This window comes from Charadrius vociferus, unplaced genomic scaffold (genome assembly GCF_000708025.1).
Source record: "Charadrius vociferus isolate BGI_N301 unplaced genomic scaffold, ASM70802v2 scaffold1640, whole genome shotgun sequence".
Lineage (NCBI taxonomy): Eukaryota > Metazoa > Chordata > Aves > Charadriiformes > Charadriidae > Charadrius > Charadrius vociferus.
The window spans coordinates 163,551-173,493 of record NW_009646613.1 but is presented as its reverse complement, the minus strand read 5'-3'; the positions used below and the strand labels follow the sequence as shown (position 1 = coordinate 173,493).

General features: G+C 52.6%; 1 protein-coding gene across 1 annotated transcript; it reads right to left on the bottom strand.

Annotated features, from left to right (window-relative positions):
- Positions 1-2,882: 2,882 nt before the first annotated feature.
- Positions 2,883-9,290, bottom strand: LOC104288922 (AN1-type zinc finger protein 5-like). Its single transcript, XM_009887804.1, has 5 exons — positions 9,132-9,290; positions 7,608-7,701; positions 6,743-6,858; positions 4,940-5,050; positions 2,883-3,103 (listed from the first exon to the last, which is right to left on the bottom strand). The coding sequence occupies exons 1-5, from the start codon at positions 9,280-9,282 to the stop codon at positions 2,955-2,957; spliced, it is 621 nt and encodes a 206-aa protein (XP_009886106.1). The 5' UTR covers positions 9,283-9,290; the 3' UTR covers positions 2,883-2,954.
- Between the last annotated feature and the right edge of the window lie 653 nt (positions 9,291-9,943).

Here is a 9,943-nt window from a genome sequence, read left to right as displayed (position 1 = left end):
GCCACTAACCACAACCCTCTGAGCTCTATCTCTCAGCCACTGTTCAATCCACCACTGTCCATTCATCTAACCCACACTTCCTAAGCTTGCCTGTGAGGATGATGTGAGAGACAGTGTCGAAAGCCTTGCCAAAGTCAAGGTAGACAACATCCACTGCCCTCCACCCATCCAGTCACACCATCACAGAATGCTATCAGATTAGTCACACATGACTTCCCCTTAGTGAATTCGTGTTGACTACTTCTGATAACCTTCTTTTCCTTCAGGTTCTTGGAGATGACGCCCAGAACGAGCTGTTCCATCATCTTTCCAGGGATGAAGGTCAGGCTGACCGGCCTGTAGTTTCCTGGGTCATCCTTCTTGCCCTTTTTGAAGACTGGAGTGACATTGGCTTTCCCCCCGTCCTCAGGCACCCCGCCTGTTCTCCAGGACCTTTTAAAGATGATGGAGAGCGGCCCAGCAATGACTTCAGGCAGCTCCCCCAGCACTCAAGGGTGCATCCCATCAGGCCCCATGGACTTGTGGGTGTCCAGTTTACTTAACTGATCTCTAACTTGTTGCTCTTCAATCAAGGGACAGTGTGGGAGCAAAGGTTGGACGTTCAGTATTTTTGAGCCCAGTCCACGGGAAAGTGCAAAAAAAGGTGGTTTTCAGGTTGAAAGGAGGAAGGCCCTGGGTGCCAAGGTTTGCGGGGTGATGAAAGCGGTTCCAGGGGACAGTGAGGACAAGGCACAGCTTTCCCTGCTGGCCCCTTTGGTGTGGGAACAATGGCTGGACGTTGGGTATTTTTGCCTCCAGCCACTGGAAAAATGGGAAAAGATGGTTTTGAGGCTGAAGTTGGCAGCAAGGCCCTGAGCCCCAAGGTTTGTGGGGTGACGAAAGCGCTGCCAGAGGAGAGTGAGGACCAGGCACAGCTTTCCCTGCTGGCCCCCTTGGTGTGGCAGCACCAAACTGCTTTGGCTGAAATCAGCTAGGAAAACCAAAACCTTCGGAATGATCCCCCTGCAATCACCGGGGCAGACTTGCCATCAACAGGGGAGGAAACCCACACTTGGAAGGAGCTGCCGCGTTTTCCCCCGGCTGCCGCTTTGGCCCCTGCAGCTCTGCTCTCCGACACCCATGTACGAGCTGATGCCGAGGGAAATGCTTCCGAAGAGTGGGATGGCCAGAAGTGGGGCAGAGGCTGCTGCTTTCCCCCCAGGACCCATCCGGATTTCTCCATTTGTGAGACCACCAAGAGCCCCGTGGCTGCAGCCCCACTCCGGTGTTCCCAGGGAGGAGAGCCCCCCTCCCCGGGGTGGGCACAGACCCTGTGTGGTGCGGAGGTGGCTTTCGGTGCGCCCCAGGAGCCTCCACCTGCCTTGTGCCGTGTACCTGAGCCCCACATTTTCCATTCTAACGGCCTCAGAGCCCCCACGTGTTTTTTTCTGGAGTGCAACCGAGCCCAGCATTTGCCTTTCCCTGCAACCCAGAGCCCTCTGTGTTTGTGTGCACACCCCAGACCACTCCGGGTGCCTTTTAGGGTGCTTGAGTGCTCTCAGTGTACCCCAAAGCTCTCCTTTTGCCTTCCCTTCCACCCCAGAGCCCTCCCTGAGTCTTCCAGCCAACCCCGAGACCTCTACGAGTCCTTCAGAGGGCCCAGAGCCTTCCAGGTGTCTCTCCCTGCTCCCCAGGCCTCTCCATGGGCTTTTCTGACAGCCCCTGCCTGTGCTTATGGGGACCCCAGGACCCTCCTCCTGACTTTCCCCACACCCTGCAGCCATCCACATTCCTCTCCCTGTGTCCCAGATCCCTCTCTCCAGCTTTCGGAGTGTTTTGGATCTGGCTCTGCCTCCTCCCAACGGGGACATGCAGTGAGGCAGGAGAGCAGGGCAGCTGGGTGGGCTTCCCGAGCCAACGTGCCCAGAGGGCAGAAAGGCTCTCACCGAGTATGAACAAGGCCCACGGGGGAGGAAGGGTCCCCACCGTCCACCTGCGGGTAGGAACAGGAAAGGAAGCGGAGGTTCGGCGATCCGAACTTTGTGCACAACCCTGATGAGAAAGAATCGTATAAGGCAGAAGTGAGGGAGGGGAAGGGAGAGGAGAGGCGCAGGTGCCGCTGTGTTACAACAAGCCTCGCTTGGGAAGCAGCCAGCGGTTATTCAGGGGGCATTGAAGCACGGGACGCTGGTGCAAGGGTGTCCCACAGCCCAAAAACATCCCTGGACACGGCCAGCCCCGCAGGCTGGCTCCCTCCTCGTGCAGCGAGCGGTACTTTCCTAAAGGTCCTGACCTGCGGCTGGAGTGCATCTGCGTCACTTTAAGCCACAAAATAACTTTACTGTGCCAGTACTCTGCTGCTTAACCATCCTGGTGCTTCAACAACAGCGTCTCAAAGGGAGGGGAGGGGTATTTGGGGTGTTTAAACTACAGAATCCTCTTTTTTGCATCTGAGACCAAACACCTCTTGAGGAGCAGAGGGCAGCCTTGCTGCTGGGATTCCCCAGCTCCCGGTTTTACATCTGCCACAAAGAGATGGAAGGGCAGAGGGAACGAGGTCCAGCGGCACCTCACGGGCTCCAGCTGCGAGTCCCGGGCGGTTCACAGGACTCGGAGCTGCTGGCTGAAGGGAAAGGCTGCCCGGCAGAGCCCTGCTGCCCACACCGCGCAAACCACCCCGGCGGAAGACAAGTCCAAAGGTCTCAGCACAGGAATGGTGGGGCAGGACTGTCCCTTTTCCCTTGGGAAGCTAGGTGAGGAGGGATCGGCTGAACTGTGGCTTTCAGACAGGCAGGAAGGGAGAGAAGGAATGGCAACTGTCTGCCAAAGAGGTGCGAGGAGTCCCCAAGTCCAAGTGGTGGTTTGTGTGTGCTGCTGGAATCCCCATTACACCACCAATGGAGCTGGGAGGAAGAGGAGGAAGGCTGGGAGGAAGGGGAGGAGCACCAGGCCACCCGGCTTCAGTTCGAGCCCCTTCACAACTTCTGGATTTTCTCAGCAATGACGATGGGGTTCTCCTTACGGATCTTCTCGGCGGCCTCTGCCTTGTAGTCGTAGGGGCAGGCGTGCATGTCGGAGTACCGGTGAATGGCACAGAACAGGTTCCCGCAGCGGCAGTCGAAGCCTGAAGGGAGGAAGAGCAGAGAGACAAAGCCACGTCAGTCCCCGTCCAGCCGAATGGGAAGGCAGCAGGGCCCCTGCTCTTTCCTGCCAGGCCAGGAAACTCCACTGCAGAAAAGAAGGTCAGATGAGGGAGGCGGCCGCTGTCCCCGACAGGCCAAAGGGAGTCACAGTGTGGGGGAAAACCACAGGTTGCTCTTTGGTTTCCTCTGGCTTAGCTGCTCCCGTGAGCACACGCATGCTCTGGGCAGCCCCAGCTGTCACGGCAGTGGGAAACGGTCCCAGAGCAGCTGCTCTCCACGCTCCCCGGGGACAAGGGACATGCGGGGGACTGCAGAGCGCCAGATTGCTAATCCAGACCAGGCTCCCCAGGCAGCGAGCAGGCAGCCTGAGCTGGAGCTGAGCCCTCCGAGCCAGCCTGGCTCCCCGGGCGTCACGCAGCAGCATCTGGACTGACCAACAGTAAGCCAGCGAGCAGCAAAACCTTCACCTTCGTTAGGATCGCTGTCAAGCTACTTAGGCTTCAAAATTCACCATTTAGTCACTTCGCTTGGTGACAATGCCGTTCAGAAGCGCTACCGTTATCACAGCACACTGGGAAACTGAGGTGGGGAGCAGGGAGCGGGGTTGCTCAGCTCCCTGTCGCACTGGCAGTGAATCACACTCTCCCCTTTCCCATCTTTCCAACTACAGGCTGTAAAGACTACAAACACCTTGCTGCAAGGTGCCAGTTTACTCCTATTTCAGAAAACTTATTTTATCCTAAACGCCCTGAATTCACAGGATTTCTCTGAAATTTGTTTCCCAAAGGAGAGGAAACTTCTCACAGTTTGAAGCTCTTAAGGAAACACTCATCCAGGAAAACAATCCTCCCTGCAGCTCCGAAGCCGGGCTGCAGAGTACCCTGCCCAGTCCCGGGCTTATAAACCCACACTTATTCTATGACAGCACCCTCAGACCTCCCGGCAAGCTCAGGCTCCACAGGACCAGGCGCTGAGCAAAGCTCCCGGGCCAGACGCTGCTGAAACGGCTGACATGGATCAACACAGAAGCGTGTGGGCAGTCCCTGGCTGCTGACCGCACCGAGGAGGCTAAAGAGGTGAGCGCTCCGCTAGAACGGCGTGACCTGCATGGCTTTAAAGTTAACTTTTTCCAGGAAAACACTAAATGCCAGACTCAATTTAGGGGAATGATGTTTTTATGCACAAACCACAGCCAAGTTGATTGCTTCACTTTCCAGGGGGAGTTTTCCCATTGATAACAGTCACCTGACACGATCTAAGCACCTCTCTCTCTTCAGCTCTACAGGCTGAACGCTGAGAACCATCCCGCTCTCGGGAAGCTAACGGCAGAAGTCAAGCAACATTAACAAATGGGACGAGTGTTGGAGTGGGATTTTCAGGTTGGGTCTAACTCAGTTCATGTCACTATTACAAAAGCTTTACCGCTGACTTGAACAGGAGCAGAATTAGATCCACAGCGAGCACTGCCTCTGCTTCTACAGGCAGCTTTTGCCAAGCAGCAGAAATAACCCGAGAGGCACGGCTCCATGCAGTTTCACAATCCTGCACCCAGGGGCTGGCAGGAACCTTCACAGGGCACATTCCCCAGGCTACTGCCTCGGACAGCACTGTTCGCAGGTCGGAGCTCCCCTCCCGCCCCCCCCGCAGCTCCACGTCTTGCAGATATAAAGGACTTTTTGGAGGGTTACCTCCAACCACTGACCCACGCCGACCCTCTGAACCCAGGCAGTATCACAGCATAAGGAGATCTGCTTGCAGGGCGATGAAACCAGACTATTTAGGCCACAGACAAGCTTTCCCCACAGCCAGGGTCTTACCAGTTAGCCCTATCTTCTTCCGGCAAGTGAAGCAGCGATTCTTCTTCTGTTTCGTTTTTTCTGAAGCTGCCTTGCCCTCCGCTGTGTTCTGGGATATTTCAAGCAGGGTACCTGAAAGAGAGGCAAGAGTTTTGCTACCTTCTTGATAAACCAAGCAACACACATGGTTTATTGCAGGAGCTGCTCGAGGCCCTACGGTGCTGGGTCTGGCCCAGACACCCGTGTGTGCACACTGCCCTGGCCGACATACCCCAAACTGTGAGATTTGCCTTGTCCCACAGAGATCCACGCCTCACACAGCCTCATGTTTTCTCTCTGTTTCAAATTCCTGAAGTCCAAGGCTCAGAAACACCAAGGAGATATTACGGTTTAGCTAAGGCATACGTAAGGTAATGGGATGCTGTTTCGCTCCTGCTGAGAAAAGGTAACACTAAGCAGAATTACCTGGTGCTTGCCATAGGTTAAGCATGCGCCTGGATAGTCACTACCGCTTAGCTGATGTACAGTAACTCAGCTGCACAGCTGAGCCTAGAGTTAATCTTCATGGGGGGGGAAAAAAGTTAACCCCTTGTAAGTACTACTAATTATTTTTGCTGACTCTTACGTAAGTGTTCCTCATATGTAGGTCTCAGAATGCTTTACACGGATACTCATCACTGTCTCTAATCCACCAAAAGGAAAACTGAGCTCTGAAATCCAGATTGTTAAAGGTCACTGATGCTTAGCAGGATTTCCTACAGTACCTAAGCAGGCTAGAGAAGTCAACAGGAGGGAGGAGCTCCAACTGCTAGCAGATACACCTGCAGTGCAGGCTGCTCTGAAAATCAGGCTAAGGAGACAGAGTCAGCGAGACGACAGAGGACTGTCAGAGGCAGAGAGCTTTGTGGATCTGACCCTAAACAACTTTCTAAAAATCCCACAACCAGCAGAAAGGGACAGGTTCTTCCAAGCCTCTCTTTCACCAAATAGTCTGCCTCCCGCCTGCTGTAAATTGTCTCCTGGACTCGCAGGCCCAGGATTACCAAATCCAGAATGCACAGTCATGTGCGATGACTAGAGCCTGTTTTTTTAGCAACCGACAACTCTTGGGGTTTTTTTTAGCTTTGAATGCAAGCAAACTGTCAGCTGAACTAAAGGAGGGTGTCTCCAATGCAGTGGCACTTGGTTACAGCTCGGCTGCAACATAACAGCTCACCTTCTACCTCATCCACTGGAGGATGTACCCTACTGGGCAACAGCACCCGTGCTCCTCTATCACTTCAAGGTACCCACTTTGCAAACAAAGCGACAGCGATAACGTTCCCCTCCGAGGGGCAGGTATGCTTCCCATCACACAGGATGACACCAACCAGGCCAGCAGCTGCCCTGGGCACCATCACAAACACGTCTCCTCTCTCCCAAGACTACACTGGATCCGTCTCCTTTCCTCCCTCGAGAGATGGCAGGGAAATGCAGCCAACAACAGCCGTACAGCAGGCTGTGGGACGCTCCGGGCTTTCTGCCATTCACTAGGATAGGCGTCATGGAAGATTATCCTCCTGCCAGCGAGTCGAGGGCTGGCAGCTACTCAGCCCTCAGCCCACAAAGCAATCTCTATCGGCCTGCCCTCAGGCACAGCATTTTCTCTCCTCCCCATTTCAGAAACAGACAAACTGTTTTCTCCTTAGCTCTCCTGCTAGGTGCACCTTTACTGCCGGGAGGTAACAACTGTCCCCCGGAGTCAGTGGCCAATATTGTAACTGCTGCTCAAATCACTTGCAAGATCAGTGTCATTCAGGCTTGTACAAAGGCCAAACCATCTACCTGATGAGGAAGATGCTGATGAGGCTTCTTCTCTCTTGAGTTCTTCTGCCTCACTGCTGTTTTCTTCTCTGGATATGCTCATGGCCGTCATCTGATGGGTCACAGGAGTCTGAGCACTGGGAGTGTTTGCAACAAACAAACAAACAAACCAACCAACCACTGGTTAAACACAAGTGTTTTCTTTTGATGAACAGTTATGTGGGGGAGATCTTCAGCCCATAAAGTTAATTTCATCATACTCAGAGGTTGCTCAGGAGTATAGCAAGCCAATTCCCCTTGAGATTTGGGATCAAAGTTCTTCATAGACATAAATCGCATGAATCTGTGATGATCTCAGTTTCCTTTTCCACCCAATTATATCTCAAACCCAAGGCAACAGCCCATCCAAATAAGTCCAGGGACAGGGAAACAGAGTTATGAGTCAGGACTGTAACACAATGATGGAGCTCGATGCAGTACTATCTGCCTTCCTATCAAATGTGACCAAGGTCCCTAATCCTCCTGTCACAGCTTCCAGGCTGGATCATCACCAGGTGCTTTCTCTTAGGGTTGAGTTGAAGCCCAGCAGTTTAAGACAGCTCGTGACAGACAAGGTGCACTGGCTCCACAACAACCAGGGTGCCACTTAGTTTACTACAAGTTTTAATTTACTACCGACCCTCTGATACCCGACTCTATGCATCAGTCCTCGTCAGGGACATCTCAGTCTTCCAGATAAACCAGAGTCACAATGAACAGTGTTTGATCCAGCCCGCTTTACAGATCCCGTTGACCATACAAAGGATGAGAGCCTATCCCTTGTGTCCCAGGGCTGGTTTTTAGCACAGCTGCGGATCCTCCCACCCCCCACGGACTATGCCCCTACCTGGCTTTCGCATCCTCAGGCGTGGAGTCTCCCTCTGCGCGCTGCCCTGCAACTGAATCTGAAGCCATGGGGCTGTTGTTGGGACCACTGGGCGCTACGAAACAAGACCACAGTCTTGGTAAACTCTTAAAAACGTCAGCAAGTTCGTCGGGTGCTTGACAGCCAAGGAGAAAGCAGGATGAGTGCTTTCAGCTCTCTACCAGAAGGGCACGCTCCAGTTGGGATCACTCCTAGATCCCCTGTTCGTACACTCTCCCCTCCAAATTTGTGCATAGGTCTCTGTGGGGACAACGTATCAGGGCTGGACGGACCTCACCATGACCCAGTGCAGTTAGTCTTACATTAGATCAGGAATGACTCTTTGTACCACAATGATGACATCCTCTGAAATTAGCTGCTCGTCTTCCTGAGAACTGCAGGTCTCATTTATGGAGATCTGTTCAGCTCTGAGGATCTGCGAGCTCCCTTTAGAGGAACGAGGGTTTATTCGCGGGAGTTATTGTGCTGAATGCCTTCCATTACTGTGTGGGTTTTTTTAACATCTGGTAAAATCTGACATCAGTCACCCATGACACCTCCGTCATGCTTTGATCCACCTTCTCTTCCTCAGCATCGCAAAGCAAACTCTGCATCAGCATAAATATTCTCCTATCAGTACAAATGAAAGTGCCGCAGTTACCAACATAACCTTGAACCCAACATTATTTTACAACTTCTCCAAGGTACAAGAAGCAGATCCTCATCTGCTGAAAGGAACTGGCTTCGATAGAAACATGTTGGTTTATGTCAGCCAAGGATCTAAGTCAGGGTCTTTAGAAAAACCCTTTGTCAGGGTGAGCTGTGTTCCTAATATATATTTTGGGTGGGTAATTTAAGGAAAGCCATTATTACACTCAGGAACAAAGCTGCGGAAGATCTCTAGAAGGCGTTTCTCACTAGTGTTGCACAGGATGGGTATGGGGCATCTGCACAGTCTCTCAGCAAAAGAAAATCCTGCTAATGATGGAAAGAACATCCTTTCTGTGCACCCAGTTCGGTGCTATGTCAGCCCTGTTTAGCTGCAGGAAAAAAACCTGTTATTTCATCGCTTTTGATTGTCAACCCTGTTAAGATAACAAAAAAATATGCAAACCCAAAAAGCCAAATTCTTCCCAAATAAAATTTCATTTCAGGGATCTGTTGTGGTTCCCAGCAGCCAGCATGTAACTCAGGGAGCAGGTAATAGCTAAAAATCTGGGCCACTGTTAGCGCAAGTGAAGTTTTACAGTTTCCTGGAAGGTGCTGACTGGCATGGGGCTTCAGAAATGGATGGGACTGGGAAGAAAACAACTGACCCCTTGCAGGGAACAGAAGCATTCAAAGGCTCGGGTCTTTGATTTAGAGGCTCGGGTTTACACAAAAAGGGAAAGACAAGAGTGTTCCAGGAGGGAGTGAATCTGCTGGTGGCCAGTACCAGCACCAAACACAGTGTGCATCCAGGCACCCATTTAAGATAGATAGATTTCATGGACAAAAGTCCTCTACCTGCGGGGCTTATCCGGTCACTGCTCTGCTGTCTCTGCAGAAACTCCTTATAGCAAACGGAGCACATCCCGTTGGTCCGGGGGCTGCCATAAAATCCACAGCCCGTGGTACACAGCAGAGGCACCTGGGTTTGGTTTGTCTCCTGAGCCATCCTCTCTCCTCCAAGGCGCCAAGCTACAAACAGGAATAAACATGAGACAGCTGTTAGGGCCGGAGCGCTCGTTCATTGTAGGCTGCAGCTGATGAGGAAGGAGCACAAAGGATCCCGAGGGAGGCCGGTTCCTGCACATGCACAATAACGCGACCCGAGTCCCTTCAGCACTGGACACCCAGGGCTCATACGCAGCCAGGGCATCCGGGTCCTGGGGCCTTGAGCCACCCAGAGCTCAGCTGCCAGGAGGCTGAAACGCCGACAGGAACCCCCAGCACCCACTCCTCGCACCGTGAGGCTCCCTAAACTCCTGGTGAGGACACACACGTTGGACCTAAGCAATCCGCTCTCCAACGGTAACAAGAAGTGCCATCGCAGCGCCGCTAATGACTCCCACAAACACCGAAACAAAGAATGCCACTCAGACAGCCAGCGTCCAGCCTCATTAGTTACATTTTGCACTTAGCGGCATTTGTTTTCACTTCAAGCCTGTTTCACTTTTTTAGTTCACAGGAAGATGATGTAAGCGATGCAAAAAAACTGCACTGACACTCAGTTTTGACATACTCCTGTATTTCCCGGCATATGCTGGTGGATAAGGGGAATGTTAGCATAGTTCAGCTGGAAATAAGGATAAGGTTTCTTTCCAGCAGTAAGATGC

Bases quoted from the DNA above. Each gene is read 5' to 3' on its own strand.
- LOC104288922 (XM_009887804.1), bottom strand. From the start codon at position 9,282: ATGGCTCAGGAGACAAACCAAACCCAGGTGCCTCTGCTGTGTACCACG. The intron at 6,859-7,607 runs GTAGGGGCATAG...AAACACTCCCAG, and splicing joins CCTGAGGATGCGAAAGCCAG to TGCTCAGACTCCTGTGACCC. The intron at 3,104-4,939 runs GTAAGACCCTGG...TCCTCCCTTCAG, and splicing joins GAAGAAGATAGGGCTAACTG to GCTTCGACTGCCGCTGCGGG.